General features: G+C 50.9%; 1 protein-coding gene across 1 annotated transcript in view; it reads right to left on the bottom strand.

Moving 5' to 3' along the window:
• Positions 1-22,007, bottom strand: part of Pebp4 (phosphatidylethanolamine binding protein 4) — a 130,757-nt gene extending 108,750 nt beyond the window's left edge. The window contains exons 1-3 of the mRNA XM_042667205.1: positions 22,002-22,007; positions 21,722-21,854; positions 20,803-20,945 (exon numbers count right to left, since the gene is read on the bottom strand). Coding sequence (XP_042523139.1) covers positions 20,803-20,945; positions 21,722-21,854; positions 22,002-22,007 — 282 coding nt within the window. The remainder of the gene's footprint in view (positions 1-20,802; positions 20,946-21,721; positions 21,855-22,001) is intronic.
• Positions 22,008-22,029: the final 22 nt, after the last annotated feature.

The raw sequence follows: 22,029 nt of genomic DNA, 5'->3' as shown, positions 1-22,029 counted from the left end.
AGCCGGCCTGGGCTGGCTTTGAACTGCGATCCTCGGATCTCAGCCTCCTGAGTAGCTATGATTACAGGCGTGAGCCACCAGTGCCCGGCCAGCCTGTTCTTCCTGCCTGTGGAGATCGGGCTCCCAAGGGCCCCTTCTGCTGCCCCCCAAGAGGGCAGAAGCTGGGCTTCTATATAGGAATTTATACCTCCTTAATCTGGTGGATTCTATTGGGGTGAAGAGCTTTATGGGGAAGGAAATTGTAGTCTTTCAAAAGTTTTTGACAGGGTGACTTTCAAAATCAAGAACCTTCACGCCAGGCACGGTGAGTCATGACTGTACTCCTAGCTGCTTAGAAGGTAGAGACTGAGAGAACTGTTGTTTGAGGCAAAAAGTTCACAAGAAACCTATCTCAAAAAAAGAAAAAAGAAAAGCACAACTTGGCACAGTGGTTTACACCTGCCATTCCAGCTGTAAATAGGTAGCTCTTAATCCAGATAGGCCTAGACATAAAGACAAGAGCCTATTTGAAAAATAATGAGAGCAGAAAGGGCCGGAGGCATGGCTTGGATGATAGAGCACTTGCCTAGCAAGTGCAAGACCTTGAGTTCAAACCCTATAACCACCGAAAAGGAAAGAACCTTCTCGCCATTGATGCAGAGCAGCTAAAAGACAACAAGGAAACTAGCAAAGTGACAAGTGGATTTCTTCACATCTAGATCATGTACTTTGGGGTTCAGTCCTGGACCTGCTTCTATTCCAGGCCTTTATCTAAAAGAAGTGGGTGTTTGATACACTCGTGGAATCAGAGTCCTTCCACTGTGAGGGCGAAAGTCCACATCCCAAGGGGTCTAGAAGCCAGGCCATGCCTGGGCAGGGAGAACCTTGCAGCTATTTCTGACAGGACAACTCTAAAAAGGATCAGCGTGGCTACAGAGTGGCTAACGACGCCAGCCCTCAGGGTCCCTGGAGTCCAGGATTAAGTAGGAAGGAACCCCACAGTATGCTGGCTTAGTGCAGAACTGCTAATGGCCTGCTGGGGACGCTGTGCTCTCTCTGTTCAGTGGAGAGGGGTCACCCACAAGGTCAAATCCAAGGATTGGGAAAGGCCTTGCCCAGCTGGCAAGAAGACCAGGTGTGACTAGAGTGTCTCATTCCAAGTGCAACTGTTCTCACAGTCTTGGTCATTGAATCCTGGAAGGCGGAGCTGCAGCACAAATCCTGACACTTGAAATGGAAGCAATGAGCACAGATAAAAGGAACTGCTAACTTCCACAGTGGGAAGTAAATTCCTCTAATTCATTAGCCCAGAGGTGAGACAGACTGAAAACACAAATTGCTCTTTAAAAGGTTTGGGGAACCCTGTGGGTGATCAATTCACCATAGATTCTTAGTGACTTTTAGGAGGAGATTCCTAAGGACTGAGAGCAGAGAGAAACGTGGCCATTAAAAGTCTCTGGGTACAGTGACCAGAAACTGCACTCACAGCTGATGCTCTTGTAGAGCTAAAGGATGTGGGAAGTATAAGTTTGTACTTTGCATAGAGGAAATATGGCTTACAAGAGGTAGCTCTTGGTCCCTAGACATATGAGCCCTGCTTTTAAATATCATCAAGTGAGTCTCTTCCTTCCTTCCTTCCTTCCTTCCTTCTTTCCTTCCTTCCTTCCTGCCTGCCTGCCTGTCTTTCCTTCCTCCATCCTCCTTCTTTCCTTCCTCCTTCCCTCCCTCCTGGTCCTGTGGCTTGAACTCAGAGCATGGGCACTCTCCATTCATTTTTTTTTTTTTTTTGGTTGAGGCCAGAGCTCTACTACCTGAGCCACAACTCCAGTTCTGGCTTTTTGCTGGTTAATTGGAGATAAGAGTCTCACAAGCTTTCCTGCCTGGCCTGGCTTAAAACCACAATCCTCAGATCTCAGCCTCTTGAGTTGCTAGGATTACAGGCATGAGCCACCAGCCCTTGGTGCAAAGGTCTTAAAATCCTGAGGGTCAAGCACATGGAGTCTTGCACAGCTATTGTGGGGAAAAAATGAAAGGAACACCCTGCATCACCAGATTAGGATCCCGACTGTCCTGCAGAGTCACAGGAAGGATGGACAGGGCAATTCTGACTGATACTAGAAGTGAGGTGAGCTTTACGGGTGTCTGACCTATGCAAGTGCACAGGATCCTGCCTTCTGAAGGGCCAGCTCCTGTTTTAACATTCTGTTACCATCTTGATATTTACAGTCATGTTTTTAAACTAAGGACCCTGTATTTTCACTTTGCACTGGGTCCCACGCATGAAGCTGGTCCTGGTGAGGAGCACTTTACCGTCACAAAAATGGGGGAGAGGGGTCAAAGGAGGACCAAGGAAGAAGGCCAATTGAGGCAGCTGGATCCGAATGACACAGGCAGTTGAGCATGTATAGAGCGGGCAGTTTCCTAGGTAACTGGTTGTTCCGTCTAAGTGTCATGCACAGGCTTTGCTAAAAACATTTCCTAATGGCTGGGATAAAATACGAGAAACCTGGCCATGGGAACTTAGGCACACTGGACAGTGCTCAGTGTCCTGCCACATGGCCAACCCATGCATGGCTCACTGAAGAAATTCCAGAATCTTCTGGTCTCAAGTGGACGCTTCAGATTAAATGTCAGTCTCCCCACAGATGCATGCATTGTCCACGAACGTTCTTAAGAGATGCTTTTGCTTATGACAAGGGCCACTCCTCCGTCCTCTAGGAAGCTTGGAGAGCCTGGATTTTTGGACCAAAGTTGAAGATGATGCCAAGAAAGAGGAGAAAAGGAAAACAAGACACTCAAGGAGCCCCAGTTCAGGCTCCCCTCATCCACCCCAACAATTCTCACCATCACTTTACTGTTTGGGGGAGAGGGGGTATGGGCTCCCCATCTTCAGAGCAAGTTCTCAGACCCTCCCTAGAAAGTAAGCAGGTGCCGACTCCAGGGAGGGTTCTTCCTGATGTGGCTGGGAAATTAAAAAAAAAAAAAAAAAACCTCCCCAAATAATTAATGGGAGTGCTCAGAATGTGCCAGAAATAATTTCAAAGAAAAACCAACATGAGGAGCAGATGCTTATACAGATATAAACTTGACATTATCCTAAATTATAATGAGACCTTTCTACAGGAGACTTCCAGGGTCCCCGGAGCTTCCCTGGGGACTTGCAACTATATTCTGCCGTCTCTCTTCTCCCCTATCCAGAAAACTGGATCCGAAAGGGATGCATGGCTCTGAGTGTGTGGAGAAAAAGTCTTCTCTAGCTGAGGCTGCTGGAAGCATGCCCCCAACCTACTACAGAAAGCCTGGGAAACTGAGAGCCGACTCTGACCCTTTTCTAGTCCTGAGTTCGTTATCACGGCGGACACATGACCTGGGATGGCCACTGTATAAAATAGTGCATACCCAGCCTGAAAGGAAGAAAGCTGGGCCATGTCGATCCTGTACTGGCTTTAGCACGTTTTAATCAGGGCTGAAAGGGGGATGAAGGAGAGGAGGTGACCGGGCCAGCAGTCAGGGTCATGACAGGCCAAAACTGCAAGGGTGAGATTTCTACAGAGCCACAGGACCCAACATCCCAGGGTGAGTCCTGCGGTAGACAAACTTCAGTTCCCAGGAAGCCCCGGGGCCGGCCAGCCTTTGGTTCCAGCCTGGAACTCACTCACTCCCCCTAGTGGTCTTTCCCACAAAAGGCAGAAACAGGCTCCTTAGCAGATGAAGAGAGATGGTTGTCAGTGAAAGGGGCAGCCCTCAGGAGACCTCCCTAAGTCAGCACTGAGCAGCCAGGGAACTGATTGCTTGGAAAACAAGGCAGTCAGGAGGAAAATCAGTTTATCATTGCATGCCGTGGATGTCGTAGGTAAGCTGTGTGTCTCCTCTGGTCCGGCTATCCCAGGAGTCTCTGGAAGACTAGTTGGCTCTGCAGTTAGCCCTGTGGCCAGTTGGGGAAATGTTTTCCCATCCTAAGTCAGAGAAACCCAAGTGTCCCATTCATTCCATCTAGATTCATTCTGCTCCCTTCCCTATAAGGCATTCTGAAACCACAGTCAGCCAATATTTCTTTAATAATCTGTCTCTGACGAACATTGTGCCTGCCTGCCTTCCTTCCTTCCTTTTTTACTTTCTTTCCTTTGTTTCTTTCCCTCTCTCTCTTTTTTCTCTCTTTCTTTGTTTATAGATTGAACTCAGGGCCTCACATTTGCTAGACAGTATCTCTGCTATCTGAAACACACCCCCAACTCTTTTTGCCCCGTGATTTTCAGATAGGGTCTCCTGCTTTTTTTTTTTACCCCCTATGGCTAGCCTCAGGGAGAGATCTTCCTTCCCCTTGCTTCCCATCAAGCAACTGTGATGATAACCATGCCCTGCTTACTGACTGAGATAGTATCTTACTAACTTTTTTTGGAGGGTCTGGGCTAGCCTTGGCTATGATCCTCTTATCTCTACCTCCTAAATAAGTAGAATTATAGCAGGCTTCTCAGCCGTGTTCAGGATTTCGCATATACCTGACCAGGCAGGAAGGAATGCATGAATAGGTAAGAGCCTGGGACAGTGGGACCCCTTGCTCTTGTTTGGGTTGGGCCTTCCTGAAAGGTAAGTTGGATACAGAGGCCCAGACAGGAATAGGTATATTAGAAAGGGTTAGAGGGGCTGTGGGTGTAGCTCAGTGGCCTTGCCTGCACAGGGTCCTGGGTTTGAGACCCAGAACTAAAGAGAAAACAAGAAAACAGAAAGAAAGGCGTAGAAATGTCTGGAGGAATCTTTTTGCTAACATTTTCCTAAGTGGAGCCCTACCTTTGGGCAGGAGCTGGACATCTATCTCTTCTCCTGTCTGCGTCCTGAGAATGCCACACCCTGTTCAAACACACTGGAGCTCAGCAATCAGGGCACCTGCTCCTTCCACCCTGCTGGCCATGCTGCTGGGGAAGAGGCAGCGAGGGTGACTGGTGCTCAGCGGGAGATCATAGCCCTGGACTCAGAACCTGATCCTGTGTACTGAGGGCTGCCACCTCCCCCTCTGTCACCTCCCAGGATGGGAAATGAAATGAGACTTTTAGAAGGGAGGGGCTGCTGCTCAAAAAGGTGCAGAACTGTGTGGATTGGAAGAGAATTTGGTGACCTTCTCCAACCAAACCCAATATCTTCACGGTCCTATTCTGAGAACCCCATCCAGTTCCCCCTCTCCGCCCGACTGTCTTTTCTGGCTGCTGGTAGCGGAGAGCCTGGGTCTGCCACTGGCCCAGACAAGGAAGGTTGGGAGCTGATTTCCAAGCAGCTGGACCCTGCTTTCTATTAAAAGAAGAACCCACTGGGCCTGTGTCTCCTGTTCTGCTTTGGGCTGAAAGGGTCAGAACCGGAACCCAGGGCTTTATAGTTCCTCTCCGGTCACAGGGAGGGGATACCTGCCCCCACCCGTGCTGTGGGTGGGTGGCTGTCACCTTTCCATCACTGTCCTCTTCTATCATGGTACTGCCCCTGGGAGCCCCATCAGGGAAGACAGCGATGGAGAGAGGCAGAAAGGCCCTTGCCTGTGATGGACAGCTTGAGTGGCCCCGCCCCCTAGTTCAAGTGCCTGGGGACACCTGGCCTGAGGTGGCTGCCAGGAGGACTCACAACTTGAGCCCCCCCCCCCCCTTCATGGTAATTGCTGAACTCCATGAGCCAAACACCTCCAAAGAGCTAAAATGACTTTAAATGCCTAAACATTTTAAAACAAACCTTACAACACAAGGCTTTTAATCCTTTTTTTTTTTTTTTTTTTAACCCTAGTGCCTAAAGCTCTTTCTGTCTCTCTGTGCTTTTCTCTTTTGGGGGAAATTCAAAAGCCGTTTTACGCCTCATTACCTGCACACTGTGAGTGATGTCTGTCGGTCCATGTGCTGTAAATACCTTAAATCATGCTTCATTAAGAATATCTATGGTGCTATTAAAGAGCTATAATAGACAACGAGTTAACAGATGATTAAAGATGAATTCCATTTGTGTCAGTCAGCAGCCAGAGAGAGAGAGAGAGAGAGAGAGAGAGAGACGGGAGGCTGGAAGTTCTCATCTCAACTCATTATCCCGCAGCACTCCCTGCCCCCACCCTGGATCATGCTGGGGAGGGAAAAGCAGGGCTGTCTACTCAAGGAAGAGGGAGAGGTGACCGGACGGGGCAGGAGGCAGTGGTGACAGGGGAGGAGGGGGCCTGGGCTGAATGGATGTGCAGCACCAGCCAGAGGGGGTACGGGAGAGGGAGCCCTGGGGTGGGGGAGGGCAATCAGCAAAGGAGAGGTGTGCGCATGCGCACCTGTGTACGTGTGCCCCCTCCCCCTGCACCTGCTACCGGATGCTGCTGTCAGCCTTGCCCGGCTTTTCCACACACGGAGTCAACTTCCACTCGTAGCCATGAGAAACTGATCAATGTCGGCTGCCTGGTAGCCACAGAAAGGAGACCCTGGATTTTGGTAGCTGCCGTGACCAGGAGGAAGAAGTAGACATGTCTCCCTGACTGTGTTTTCAGGGAAGATAGACAAGTGTTAACCAGGAGACAAAGGGCTTGGGTAGAAAGGTGGGAGACCCGAGGGAGCGGAATTGCTTCCCTTTGGGGAAAGCTGTCAACCCTTTTTTAGGAGTGCTAACCAGGGAGCCAGACATTCTGCGCCTTTCCCCTAGCAGAGGCCAGGGATCTGCACAGCCTTCATGGGGATGAACAGGTAGGGTCATGATTGGAAGGGAAAGTGAATACAAGGTTATTCTAACAGGTGGCTTCAGCATTCTCAATGAACATAAAGTTTTATTTTCCTATCTCTCTTTTAGAAGATACAGGAAGCTTGGGAACTGTATAGAGACATATTGGCTACTGATGGGTTAGTAGATATTAAATGCCTTTTACCTTGAAAGACATTTAAAATCTGTTCCTCCTTTGGAGTATATGTTTGTGGTACTGAATTTGAACTCAGGGCCTTGTACTTGCTACTTGCTAGGCAGATGTTCTACCACTTGAACCATATCCCTGTCCAGTTTTTGCTCTATTTTTCAGCTAGGATCTCATGCTTTTTGCCCAGGCTGGCCTTGGGTCTTGATCTTCCTGCCTATACTTCCCACATAGCTAGGATGGTAAGTATGAACCATCATGCTCCACTTGTTTGTTGAGACAGGGTCTCACTAACTTAACTTCTTCCCTGGACCAGCTTCAAACCTTGGTCCTGAGTCGCTGTGATTACAGGCATGAGCCACTGTGCTGAGCCTTGGACCTGAGGCACTTCCCAGGGTAGATTCCCCCTCAGGGGAATGAAGAGCTGCCAACCTGAGGTCAGTTGGAGGGCAGGGAGATGGCTGGAAGACAGCAACTTTGTGTCAGCAGACTTGGTGGCGTCTGTGTGTTGCTCGTATTAATGATAACACACCAGCTCATCTTGGCATCTCCTGACCCAGACGGTGTTTCTGTGCCCACTGCCAACTTATCCTGGCTCTGCCAGCAACACTGATGTGTGGCATTATGCTATTCATGTCCCCAGTGCTTCTGTCATGTTCTCTGACATCCTGGGTATCACCTGCAATGCTGTTTTGAATGCCTACTTGACCTGGAGTGTTGCTACACTCTATATTCTTCACAGCTACTTTTTATGCAGAGGAAGGGAAGGGAAGGGAAAGGAAAGAGGGAAGGGAGGAAGGGAGGGCAGGCAACTAAAAGATGTAGAAATTGGATGTTTCCAATTGTGTAGAGGTAGCTGGGAGTGAGGATTTCGGCATGGTCTGAGAAGAGCGTGGCATGTGCACGTGGGCATTTGATCAGTGCTTGACAGAAAGAAATAGCCAATAGGGTGGGGGAAGCAGGCCCAGAAGGACTTTGTATCTGACTTGGTGGCCTCCTAGACCTCACCAAGTCTGTTCATTCATATTGATTCATTGGCCACTCCGGGAGAGAAGGAGGTATTAATATCATATGCTTTTAGGATTAAAAAAAAAAAAAAGCCAGGTGCTTGGTGGCTCAAGCCTGTAATCCTAGCTACAGGAGGTTGAGATCTGAGGATCTCGGTTCAAAGCCAGCCTGGGCAGGAAAGTCTATAAGACTGTTATCTCCAATAAACCACCAGAAAACCAGAAGTGGTGCTGTTGCTCAAGTGGTAGAGCGCTTGCCTTGAGCTGAAGAGCTGAGGAGCTGAGGGACAGCGCCCAGGCCCAGAGGTCAAGCCCCACGACCGACAAAAACAAACAAACAAAAAAGCAAAAGCCAAAAGCTGGGCACTGGTGATTCATGCCTGTAATCTTCATGGGGCTGAGATCTAAGGATGGAGGTTCTTGAAGCCAGCCTGAGCAGAAATGTCTGTGAGATTCTTGTCTCTAATTAATCACCAGAAAGCCAGAAGTGGAGCTGTGGCTCAAGGGATAGAGTGCTAGCCTTGAGCAAAAGAAGCTGAAAGACCATGCCCAGGCTCTGAGTTCAAACCCCAGGACCAGAGAACAATAAATAAATAAATAAATATTATGCTTTTATGACTAAAATTGTTAAAAATCCACCAGAGCTTAGAAGAGGTAAATGATGGGCTCTAGCACTTAGGCTGGTGAGTGACAGAGCTCTTGGGGCTGGTAAGACCCTCTTGAAAGCAATGGAGACACTGAGCAGGAAAGAGTGAATGGAGCCCGTGACTCCCGGCCAGCATCTCAAATTAGAACCGCCAATGCCAACCACTGGTGGCTCACACCCATTATTATCCTAGGTCCCCAGGAGGCTGAGATCTGAGGATCATGGCTCAAAGCCAGCCATGGCAGAAAAATCCATGACTCTCTTATCTCCAACTAACCAGCCAAAAGCTGGAAGTGAAACTGTGGCAGCTCAAGTGATAGCACACCAGCTTTGAGTAGAAAAGCATAAGCATGAGGCTCTGAGTTCAAGCCCCGAAACTGGCACGAAAACAAAATAAATATAATGGCCAGATCCCAGGAGTGAGACCCAGTAATGAGAAGGGACCTGGGAAGCCAGCTAAGAAAGCTGTTTCAATAGAAGGTGACCAGTTCGAGGCGGTGACTATGTTCAGGCTAGGAAAGCACCTCTAGGTGGAATTTAGTTTTTGGTCTAAACAGGGCATATCTTCTTGACATACGGGAGCTGTGAATACAGAACCTGCCATTCATAATTTTTTTGTCAGTTGTGGGGCTTGAACACAGGGCCTGGGTGCTATCCCTGAGCCTCTTTATGCTCATGGCTAATGCTCTACCACTTGAGCCACAGCACCACCTCCAGTTTTTGAGTGATTCTTTGGAGAGAAGAGTCTCATGGGGACTTTTCTGCCCACTCTGGCTTTGAACAGAGATCCTCAGATGTCAGCCTCCTGAATAGCTAGAATTACACGACAGCACCGGGCTTGCTTTTAGATCCAAGACTGGGACTTGAACTCCATACCTGACGCTTTTTCACTCATTGGCTAGTGATCTACCACCTGAGCCTCGCCTCCAATCTCCCTTCACAACTTTTAGTCTTTGTTCATTTGTGGGCTTGGAGGCAGTAATGCTGGAGGGAAATGAGATGCTGAATGCTGTATACAGTCAGTGCTTACTAACAGCCCCAGCCTCCTAGGGCCTTGGGAAGGAGCAGGAGAAAGGGCCTGTCAAGGCTGCGTGATCCAGGTTTAGAAAGGAATTGGAACAAGCCCCGGTTCAGACTCCACGGGCTCCCCGCCACGTTCCACTTCCAGGAAAAGAAACGGGCTTGTTGGAAAAAAGCAAACAGACCCAGAAAGCATCTTGGGCATGCAACAGCTCTTAGGAAACAGCATTTGGGCAAACATCATTGAAGCAGCAACACTTGGACTCCCTTTCCACTGACAGCCTTGCAAGATAAAGTGGGGGAAGTGGGGGCCTGGGAGGCAAGCCCTTGGCGGCGGTAGGGGATTCTGGGAATAGTCTCCACTTCCTGCCTCCCATCTCGTGCCTCAAGAAAGCTCTACCCCGCAGGACCTCATTACTGGACTTCAAAAAATAACCCTGGCCCACAAACCTGAACGTCAGTCATTCCAGTTACTGGGTCTCGAATGGCCTTTCCTTGTGACTTTGTTTCCCCATTTCTCTGGACTTGCTTGTTGAGAATAAGTACCCCCTGTTGATTTTAGAACTAGATGATGAGAGACTCAGCAATTCTCTGCTTAACCTGCTGCTATTATTATTATTATTATTTGGTGCAGGAACTAGGGCTTGAATTCAGGATGTGGGTGCTGTCCTTTACCATTTCGCTCAAGGCTAACACTCTACTACTTGAGCCACAGCTCTACTTCTGGCTTTTGTTTTTGCTAGTTATTTGGAAATAAAGAGTTTTCGTGGACTTTTCTGCCTCGGCTAGCACTGAACCTTGATCCGCAGATCTCAGGCTTCTGAGTAGCTGGGATTGCAGGTGTGGGCCACCAGCTCCCAGCTTTCTAACATTGTTGTATGGAGGGGGAAACTGAGGCTCAGGAAGGCTGACTTGTCCATGGTAACACAGCTAGACTGAGGGTCTTCTGACATTCCAGGTTGCTCCTCACCATCAGAGCGACTCGGGTCCATGGGCAGCGATACCCTCTCTCCTAGCTTATTAGGGTCCTATCACCCACAGCTGCCAGGAAAAAGAAGAGCCCAAACACCTCCCCAGAAGGCACTAGAAGGCAGGATGCACACACCAGCCCTGGTAATTGAATCTTTTTTTTTTTTTTTTTTTTGGTGAGTTGTGGGGCCTGAACTCTGGGCCTGGGCGCTGTCCCTCAGCTCTTCAGCTCAAGGCTAGTGCTCTACCACTTGACCCACAGTGACGCTTCCGGCTTTTTCTGCTTATGTGGTGCTGAGGAATCGAACCTAGGGCCTCATGCATGCAAGGCAAGCGCTCTACCACTGAGCCGCCATCCCAGCCCAGTAATTGAATCTTGATGTGCAGAGATAGCTCAACACAAGGCAATTGAGTTGAGTGGAAAATGTGATTTCCGAATTGTTAGAAGCCTCCCCGGCCCAACACGCCCTCCACTCCCCCCGCTCCAATCATTTACTCCAAGTACCTGGTCGCCTTGCGTATCTGACCCCTGTGCCCAGTGGAGCTAGGGACCAGCTGGGATCAGTGCGTGGGGCAGGGAACGAAATTGATTTTCAATTCCCAGGGGGACTGTGGCTGGGCGCTCAGTAGCTGTGGACTGCACAAGCCTAGAGAGAATGGAGCACCGTGGGGGGGGGGGGGTGCGGGGGAGGGTGGCACCGAATGACTAAGTGTGGCCTGTGCAGGACAGAGGGAAGGAGGGAGGGAGGAAGAGAAGGAAGGATGGTCGAGGCATTCTTTATTGGAAATCCCATCACTGGGATTTAATGGACATTCTCTTACTGGAGATTTAGCCTGTTTCTGATGTCTCTTCCGAATATTTAATTTCAAACTTCTGCCCTCCACCTCCAAAGCATGAACCCCTAGAAATGAGAGGAACTGAACTTCTTCTGCTTGCCCCCCCCCACACACACACACTCCTGGCCACGTTCCTACCTGTTTTAAGGAGACAAGAACTTGCTTTGGTGAGGTGGCCTTGTGGGTACGTGAGTGAATCTGTATGGCCCTTGTTCTTTCCAGCTTCAGAAATCACCTGATGGACTGAGCCATCCCAACTTCCTGTCTGAACCTATGCCCCAAAGCCTTTCCTTTTTCCCTCTGAACCCACCTTTTTGAGTAATTGATAAATGAACAGCAATTTAAAGCAAACACAACGCCCCACCAGAAAAAGTCTAGAAAAATCTGTTTCCCAACACAAACTCAGTTCCAGCAGAGTCTTTTGTGAGTGTGAAGAAAATATGAATTATAGTTCCTGGCCGTGCAAAGTCCTCACTAAAAAAGAAAAAAAAAGAGAAAGAAAAAAAGAAAACGCTACATCTGTTTCTGTTTCACTTGTTCACATGTTTAAATACACCAATGAAGCATGGTTCTAAATTTACCAGGTCCTGAGCAATTAACAATTTAGAGAGAGAGGAGAGCCAGGTACCAGTGGTTCATGGTTCATGCCTGTAATCCTAGGTACTCAGGAGGCTAGGATCTGAGGATCACCGTTTGAAGGCAGCTTGGGCAGGAAAGTCTGTGAGACTTTTGTCTCTAAAAAGCAAAAAGCTGGAAGGGATGTAGAGCTGTGGCTCAAAAGGAAAAGTGCTCGCTCTGAGTGAAAAAGCTAAGTGACAGCAGCCCTCCCTCCCTGCAAAAGAGAAAGGAGACAGGAAGAGTAGAAGATGATGGTATACTGGGAAGATGTGAACTGCTGAAGTGCTTGTATAAATGTGTTCGTGTCATCCCTCTGCAATCTTGGCCCACCGTGAACACTGGAGTGAGCCCCTGCCACTTCACCCCCACCCCCCAAGAGGAAAAGGACATCATTAGCGCATCAGAGCCTTGCCTCAGCCTGCAGCAATTACCACCTGGTGGCCTACAGGCTTCCAGGAGCTTTCATTACTGGGGAGTAAGAGGTTGCTCAACCTGAGCCCCCCAGCGTAGGGAAAAACAAGCATTTTCTACGCTAAGCTTTCCATCTTCATTTAAATCCTTAATCGCTTTGATTTCTGTATATATGGGGCACCGAGATTCATGACTAAGAATTACATTAGTCAATAAGTTTGCTGCTCTTATGAATCATTAGTCAGCCCTCACTTCAGTCCTTTCCCACACTGAACTGAACCTGTGTGGAGGATTTCTTTTGCTTCCTTGTGTGGAGACCTGGGAGATCGCCCCTTGAGACCACCGGTTCCAGGGATAATTGGTTACTTCAGGTCAGAGGTGGGATTGGAATCAGTGGAAGAAACAGCATTTTTCCCGTTTCTATTCTCTACTAAAAGAGGCCAGTGCTGGGTAGTGGAAAACTGAGTTTATCAAAAGTATTGGAAGCTTCTAATTTTTTTTTTTTTTTTTGGTAATACTAGAGTTTGAACTCAAAGCTGTACACCTGCTAGGTGGATGCTCTACTACTGAGCCGTGCCTCCAGCCATGCTTTTGGTTGGTCATTTTTGAGATAGGATATTGATTCCTACCTGAACCTGGGTGTGATCCGTCTACATCACACTTCCTGTCTTGGCTAGGATAACAAGTACATGACACTGCATCCAGCTCTCTAGTGAGAAAGGCTCTCAGGAACTTTTCTGCCTGGGCTGGCCTCAAACAGTGATCCTTCCGATCTCGGTTTCCCAGGTTGCCAGCCAATTTTTTAATCCCTTTAACTTTTTAGCTCAAGGCCCTGTGAAGTGACTAGGAAAGCACACTTTTCCCTAGAGAGAAGATCACAAAGCGGCTATCCAGGGACAGACAGGGAGAGGGAGAACACACTTCCCATTTCTGTTCTTGCCGTTTTTCAATTACCTCACCGCAAATTCCTTTCCCGGGGGAAACCTTGTACAGTGAGCCATCTCTATGTTCCTTTGGAGATTTAGAGTCCACGTCCTGGACTCTGTTTCTATGATTGTTTCCTAGTAACCCAGTGCTCCGACTCTGGACTACATGAATTATGACCTGATTCTGTACAAAGTTCTGCCAGGAATTGTCAGACAAAAGTAAAGAAGCACTTCCCCCCCCCCCCCAGGTCTTAGAGGGTATTGAGACTGACAGATGAATAATTAACTGGAGATCTATCTCATCTGGGCAATAATTATGCCTATTGCTTACCTGGCTACAGATCCTAGACAGCGAGCAACACCAGAACACAGACACCATGTGACCATAATAGATTTCCATACCAGAGAAGAAAATGGAAGAGAAAGCAATAGAGAAAATTATTCTGAGAATATATGCATGCCTGAAATGCCATAGTGAAACTCATTGGTGCAATTAACACACACACACACACACACACACACACACACACACACACGAACAGCAGGAAAGTAAAAGAGGCTCTGTTGGAAGGGTGGGTACCAGGAGAGGTTGGGCTAACAAAGAGGATGAATGGGGATGAATGTGGTCAAAGTAGCTCGTTTGCATATATGAAAATAGAACAATGAAGGCTGTTGAAATGTTCTTTAAAAGGGAGTAGTAGTATTCAGAGAGTGATAGAGGGGTAAGGACATATTCGCATGTATATAAGTAGGTAGGTACGTATGTATGTATGTATGTAAATGTCACAATGAAACCCTCCCTTGTACAACTGATGTCTACTAATAAAAAGTAAGAAAACATGCTGGGAACCTGTGTCTCATGCCTGTAATCCTACCTACTCAGGGGACTGAGATTTGAGGATGGCTGTTTGAAGCCAACTCTGCCAGGAACATCCATGAAACTTTTATCTCCAACTAACCAGCAAAAATCTGGAAGTGGAGCTATGGTTCAAGTGGTAAAGTGCCAGTATTGAGTAGAAAAGTCAAGTGTGAACATGAGGCCCTGGGTTTAAGCCCCAGTACTGGCACAAAAATAAAAGGAAGAAGGAGGAGGAGGAGAAGGAGGAGAAGGAGAACGAGGGGGGGGAGGAATAGTAGTAGTAGTGGTGCCACATGCAGACCAATGGTATCATAGCTTCATTAGGAAAAATGCTAATACATGCCTCAGAGTGCTGGAGAGCTGGACAGGTCTCACCCTTTGGGAACTGGAGAGGTTAGCATGTGGCTTTGGCATGACCAGCAGCCTCTGGGTGAGAGACACACCTCCGTGGTATTCATGGTCAAGCTGATTTATTTACCCCTGGGGTCCAGTTTCTGTAGGAGGTGGAGGGTGACTGGCAGCTTTCTTTGCATTTCCCACATGTCCTAGGACAACTCTTGTCCCAGAGGGCTTGCCAAATACATGTCCACCCGTCATCTGAACCTGGGCAGCCTCGGGGCCTGGCACCCTTCCTCATACCCAGCCAGCAAACACAGCCTTAGAGGAAAAAGGACACAAATCAATAGTGCAGCCCGTGGGACCCAGCTTTGGAGCATCCCTGGTGCCAGTAAGTTAATCACTATGCCTTGAAAACACCCAGGGACACACATCACCCGCAAACTGCCCAGAAAAGGTGAGGAATCACAGCCACCGAGCATCAGGGAAGCAGAGGAGTTAATGTCTTTGCTCTCAGTCTTCACTTCATGAATTTGAATTCTGGATCAAGTGATTTGTCAGGACTGTTGTGTATTTACTGTAATTATAGAACATCAAATGCACATTGACGTAATTACCATAAATATGTGTAAAGACATTATAACGTGTAATTATGTCATATAATTCTTTAATAAAGCATGCAGCAGGGAAAAAAATGATTCTGCACATGCTCGCTTCTTTATCTGACTATTTCAACTGCGGGAGTTATTTGCTCTCTTCCTCTCCCTCCCCCTTCAAATGGCAGAGATAGTTTCTCCCATTTAAGACTAACTAGCAAAAAATGAGGTTAGACTCGTGTGTATTGTGTGTGTGAGAGAGACAGACAGACAGACAGAGACAGAGACAGACAGAGATAGTGAGAGAGAGCAAGCTTTTGTATGGACCTGTATTATGGGGATCATGCACCTGCACGCACGCGCACACGCACATGCACACTTAGGCCTGTTCATGCACACGCATGCTCACACACACACATAAAGAAAAGACATTTTCTGAGCCTGGAAGAGGTGTCACAGCCCAGGGGTGACTAGCACACCAGTCTTGTAGCCAGTGTGTGTTCTCATTACTGGTATGACAAATTCACTGGCTTGGATCAACCCCTTCTCTGTCACCTGTGATGGCCTGGGTGACCTGTTACTGTGGCAATGGTGACATCAGTGCGTAGGCCACCCAGTTTGAAGACAGAGAACTCCTGGGAAAAGAATGCTTGGTACGACAGTGATGTGATTCTGAACCCAGGGAACTTTTGTAAGGACTTGAACAATGGCTCCAGGTGGGCGTGGCAGGAGTTTGCTCAAGCACAGCTTCCATTGGGTCCGCTTGTCACCGAGATTAGAACTTGTGAAGTCCTTCGCTGTGTACTGCCCTGAGATCCAGGCCTGCATTCCTTGTCTCTTCTGTGAGCTTCTGAGGATCTGGACCCTAGCGCTCAGGGCTTACCGACCACAGAGATGCACAGTGCGTGTTTGCTAAGACAGAACTTAGTTGGGAATGCTGGGCTTCTTGACTTCTAAGCTGACAAGACAAGCTAGAGGCAGAGTCCATTCACTCACTGCCGAGGCCATTACCTGAGCTAGGTTCCCAAGCCATCAGTTTGGATTCAAATCCCCAGTACTACCTTATGAAGGTAGTTTATGCTGGGTGCTGGTGGCTCACACCTGTAATCCTAGCTACTCAGGAGACTGAGATCTGATGATTGTACTTCAAAGCCAGCCTGGACAGGAAAGTCCCCATGAGACTCCAATCTCCAATTAACCACTCACAAGCTGGAAGTGGAGCTGTGGCTCAAGTGGTAGAGTGTTAGTCTTGAACACAAAGAGGCTCAGGGAGAGGTCCTAGGCCCTGAGTTCAAGCCCCACAACCAACAAAAAAACAAACACAGAAAAGGTAATTTACCTTGGAGTACTGATGTCAGCACGTACAGAGGGTGAGTTCACCCAGCAATAGCATATCGTGGCAGCTAGGATACACCAGGCTGACTCACTGAGCCCTCTCAGTACACTCCACAGATTGGTTTTCAAATCAAAGAAACAGCTAGTATTATCCCATCTCACAAATGTGGAAACTGAGGCACGAGAGGCAAAATACCTTACCTCTATATCTAATAGAAAATGAAGCGATCGGGTCCGAATGTAAATCCAGGTGGGCAAACTCCCCACCATATTCTTCTGGAGCCCAGGCCTTGGCAAGACTAGATATAGATTACATTTAGCAGAACTCATTTGTGAATCCCTTTAAAGCATTAAAAGGGGTTTGACTGGGCTGTCTGATGTCAGGGATCTATTTTCTGTTTTGGCTCTCGTCTGGAGTCTTGCAGCCCATCTGGGTTCTGAATTTCCTTAGGTCTAAAGGATGTCAACTTGATTAAAAAGAAATAGGAAGAACTAAGAACTTCTCGACAGAAGGGTGTCTGTGGGGGTGGGGCAGGGGGTGGGCAGAAAGGAACAAAAAGAAACAAGAGGAAATGGTTTCTGTGGCCATTTTTATTTTCTGTTTTTCATGCTGGTAGGGGGGTTTGAACTCAGGTCCTGGTCACTGTCCCTTAAGCTAGAGCTCTACCAATTGAGCTACGTCTCTACGTCAGGCTTTTTGCTGGTTAATTGGAGGTGATAAGTCTCACTGACTTTCCTGCTCAGGCTGGCTTTGAACCACAATCCTCAGATCTCAGCCTCCTGAGATCCAGACCAGGTCAAGCAGGCTGTGAAGAAATTCTGCAACCCTGAACTGACCGGGCCAACTCCCTGAGCGAGCCCTGTGGAGGGCGGAAGCCATAGGCTTCATTGACCCTTGACTACGATGCTTTATGTGTTGCCAACAATATTGGGAACCTCTGAGTGCAGCTGGCTAGTTCCAAATCCACTGCTCTTAGTGTGTCTGGGAAGGTATTTTGTAGTGTTGAATAATATCCCTAACTAGCTGACTTTATCCAGAATAGTCCAGGAAGCCTGGTCCAGTCAGGCAGATTTTCCTGGAAGCAGGAATCCTGCCTGGGGATTTCCTTCCAGCCAGCTCTTCCTGTCTACCCATCCCATGTGAATCTCCTCCTCTCAGTCTCCTAGAGGCTCTGTGTCTCCAGCTGAACCACTTGTGATGGCTTGGGTTCAGGCATGAGGCCATTTGGTGAGAAGTATTAATACTACTATGGTTTTGCAGGATGATCCCAGGGAAGGTTCAGGTGCTGATGGTTTGGTCCCCAAGGTGGCACAAGAGAGAAATACCTTTAGCCAGGTGGGGCCTAGTGGGAGGTCCTTGGGTAATTGGGAGTGTGAAGTGGAAGGGGATTATGGGATCTCCATCTCGGCCCCTTCCCCTTCCTCTTCTGCTTCCTGGCTACAAGGTAAGCAATTTGTTCTGTCCTGTGCTCCCTGCCATTGCTATTTGCAACCTCCACCAGAGACTCAAAACACAGTGGGTCTACCTGATCTCCAGGCTGTGAGTTAGTTGTCTCCAGGTACTTCATCATAGTAGTGCACAGATGAGGAGAGGGGAGAAAGGCAGGAAGGGCTCAGGGTGGTATTAGGGGAGAGCAGGGCCAGGGTCGGCTGAGCAGTGATGAGCAAGAGGGGGCTGGGATGAGAGGCCTGAGTGCCTACCCTCCCTCTCATGGGAAGCACACGGAAGGAAGAGTGGGAACTGGGATATGGACTGAGATGGCTCTTGGCTGGAGCAGTCTATGATTCTGCCCTTCACCAGTTCTGCACGGGAGTACTTCATCTTCTCTTAATGATAGTTTCTTGTCCCCGTAGAGCGGTTTCATGGGCTGGTTCTCTTCTGAAGTATCCAAGAGTTAAAGGAAGACAAGACTTGACAGGATCCTAGTACAGGGACTGACACTGGCCATCTCTGCCTCATTTAGGTTGGGGGCTTCTTGGGCAGTGCTAATGATTAGTAACATTCATTCAGGGCTTGCCCTGGACTGAACATCACTCTAAATTTGTGAGTAGGCACAAACCTCTTTAAGAACTGTAATGTATACCTAATCAATAGATGAGGAAACCAAGGTTTAACAAGTCTAAGAGACAGAGTAGGTAGAATGGAAAAGCCAAGGTTGGAGCCTTGATTGGAAAATGCCCCCACCCACCCTCTTAGCCAATGTATGAACTCCTTTTCCTGCCATTTGATCCTGGAATGATCACTGGAGAAAGCCAGGGGCAGTGAAAGAAAGTGTGGAATATCTAGGGGAGGACATAGATCGAAAGGCCCATCACCTCCACGGATGCCACCAATGAAGGCTGGGGTGGTACATCCTTCTGTGTTTGCCTTTTGGGGCATCCTTGGGGACAATCCTGCTCCAATAGAAACCCATTTCCAGTGCTCAAAGTACAGCTGTACAGTTTTGATTGGCAAGCAGGGCCCTAAAACAGGCCTAGAGGCTCCTGCACTGCTCACACTGGGATTATAGCAGAGCCGTGCTTCCTCGTACACCCAAAGGCCTCGGTGGTCCAGGTGAGGAGGCCGAGGCCCTCCCAACCAACCTGCTGCCCCCAGCTGGGAGAGGATGCCCACTCCTTTGCTTACCCAGATCCCATCAGCCGGCCATTCATTCCACAAGCATTCAGAAAATCAGAAGGCCGCACTGGTTGCCATGGTAGAGACAGAGGGTGGGTCCTGCCTGCTGCCTGCCTTCCTGCTTGCTTGCTTGCTTGCTTGCTTGCCTGCCTGCCTGCAGGAGCTCCACACATCCAGCTCAAAAGGAAAGACAGTGGCACCTGTGTGTTGAGCCTGGCAGTGGTCCTGGGGAGACGTTGGCCTCCCCTGCGTGGGAGAAGCAGGGGCATCTCTAGTCTCTGACTCCCACTCCCACCTTGTGCTCTTCACCACACCTGGTCCAGACTTTTATTATCTACTACTTCCATGACTTCAAGAGCCACCACCAACCCCCCCCCCCCCCCCCCCCCCCCCCCCCCCGGGGCCCTGCACCCGACCCCCACCAGCCCTCCAAACCCACCCTCCTCCCAGCCACCAGCACACCCCCTACCTTGGTCCTTACCAGCTTCACAGCCCCTTCTCCACTTGCAGCATTTGGAGCTGCATTTTCCTCCACCCCGTGGTTTGGTAGTCATTGTGCCCTCCAGCCTCGGGGCCGGGCAGTACTCAAGGGGCCCTCATCTCTTCTGCCCAGTCCTCAATCACAGTCCTGGCTCAGTACCACCTCTTCCAAGAAGCCCTACCTGATGGTGAAGGGGACATGAACGGCCCAGAAGCCTCTCTCCCTTCCTCCCTGCCTGCGGGGCTGAGCTGTCTGAGCTCCAGTAACGTTTTCTGCAGGAGCAGCTGGGGCGGAGGGGGGGCGGAGGGCTATTTGAGCAGAGGCATCTGTTTCTGGGCCTCCTGAGGACAGACCCCACCTGACCCCTGAACTTTAACACAGAATCTGCTGTCAGCAGGAAATGGGAGACTTCGGAGCCACAAACGGTGTCGGCGAGGCTGGGATCAGGCGGGACAGGGCCCACCGCCCACCCTTGCTTTAAGTCTCATTTCCTCAGCGGGACGGCCGGGGGGGGGGGGGGGGGGGGGAGGAGGGGGAAGAGAGAGGGGGGAGGGAAGCAAGCCTTTCCATTCATTAGCATTTGTAAAAGGCTCTGAGCTCCGCAGATGGGAGCAGGCACTCGCTGTGGACTAAAAATAGAGTGGTGTAGCACCTTCCAGGCGCGCCCGGGCGCACCAGGGAAGGATGGACGGGCCGGGAGACAGGTAGCAGGTAGCCGGAGTGGGAAGAGGCGGGCCGGCGCTGGACAGAAGCGGGCGGGGCTGGGGCGGACCCGGCTGGATGGTGGGGCGGGGCCCGAGGCGGGGGTGGGCCCAGGCCGGATGAAGGGGGGCGGGGCGGGGGTGGGGCCAGGCCGCATGGAGGGGGGCGGGGCCGGGGCGAGGGTGGGGCCAGGCCGCATGGAGGGGGCGGGGCCGGGGGGGGTGGGGCCAGGCCGGATGAAGGGGGCGGGGCGGGGGTGGGGCTAGGCCGCATGGAGGGGGCGGGGCCGGGCCGGGGTGAGGCCAGGCCGGATGGAGGGGGCGGGGCGGGGGTGGGGCCAGGCCGCATGGAGGGGGCGGGGGCCGGGGCGGGGGTGGGGGCAGGCCGCATGGAGGGGGCGGAGGGGGCGGAGGGGGCGGGGCTCCGGGGCCGTGGGTGGGGAGGGGCCTGGGGAGGGGCCTGGGGAGGGGCCCGGGACCCTGGCCCGCCGGTGACTCAGGTCTGACTCCATGCCATTCCTGTGACAGCAGGGAGGGGGGAAGGGGTTTGCACCTTGGCCGAACAACGCCTTGCTCGGGGCTGCCCGGCTAGAAATCACCCCCCTTACACCTACCCCCTCCCCCCGCTCCAGGGGCTCCCCAGCCCCAGAGCTCTCCCCACACCCCTCCCCACGGCCCGCCTCGCGCGGTGAGGCTGGGCGTCCACTTTCCCCCGGCCGGTGGGGCACCCCGAAGGTGGAGAGCCCCCGGGCGATTGCTTGAAAAAAAAAGGCGGAGGGGGGAGACGTTGCCTCCAGCACTGGGAAGGAATTCCCTCCGCCCCCCCCCCCGAAAACCCGGAGGGTTGGACTCCAGATTCCAGCTGTCCACCTAGAGAAGGGCGGCTGGAGGGGGCGCGCGCTCAGACCCAAAGGGGCCCCAGCCTGGGGCGCATCCCACTGGGACCCTGCGGCGCAGGGCTGCCCGGGCCGGGCGTCCGGCTAGGCTCTCCCCATCGTCCACAACTCCCCAGCTCCAGACCCACTCCCGAGGTCCTGCCGGGCACTGAGAGAGGAGCTTCAGCAGTGCCTGCCTGCCTGTGCCCAGCCTGCCCATGCCCAGTGCCCATCCTGTTCCATGAACAGCCTGCCCATGCCCAGACTGCCCAGTGCACAGCCTGTCCCATTCCCAGCCTGCCCGGTGCCCAGTGCCCATCCTGCCTGTGCCCAGCCTCCCGGTGCCCGGCCTAACCATGCCCAGTGCTCATCCTGCTCCATGCACAGTCTGCCCGTGTTCAGTCTGGCCCGTGCCCAGTGCTCAGCCTACACATGTCCAGCCTGCCCATGTCCAGCCTGCTCAGTGACCAGCCTGCCCATGCCCAACCTGCCCAGTGCCTCACCAGTGCCCAGTGCCCAGCCTGCGTGTGCCCAGTGCCCAACCTGCTCCATGCCCAGCCTGCCCAGTGCCCAGCCTGCCCCGTGCCCAGCCTTCCCTGTACCCAGCCTGCCCCGTGCAGTCTACCCAGTGCCTACACTGCCCATGCCCAGTGCCCACCCATGCACAGTGCACAGCCTTCCCTGTGCCTCTGCAGCGACAGGAGCCCTGTGAAACGACCACCGCACTGGCAAGGGGCATCTTTGGCTGCCTCTGGAGCAGACTGCTTTTCCAGCAGCCCACCCTGACTTCGCTGTTTGACAAGAGTGGAAATGGGGGAGGGAGCCCCAGCAAACTTAACTTACTGGTGGATGTAACTAATGTGTGGAGGGAAGAAGGCTAGGGACCCAAGTTTCTGAGTCCTCAGGTGCAAGAGCCTTCCCTGGGTTCCTAGGGCTACCGGCATCGTCAGCACGGGTTGGGGGTGG

The sequence above is a fragment of the Dipodomys spectabilis genome, unplaced genomic scaffold, assembly GCF_019054845.1.
Source record: "Dipodomys spectabilis isolate Male_0828 unplaced genomic scaffold, ASM1905484v1 ptg000380l, whole genome shotgun sequence".
Taxonomy (NCBI): domain Eukaryota; kingdom Metazoa; phylum Chordata; class Mammalia; order Rodentia; family Heteromyidae; genus Dipodomys; species Dipodomys spectabilis.
This window is presented reverse-complemented; position numbering and strand designations above follow the sequence as displayed.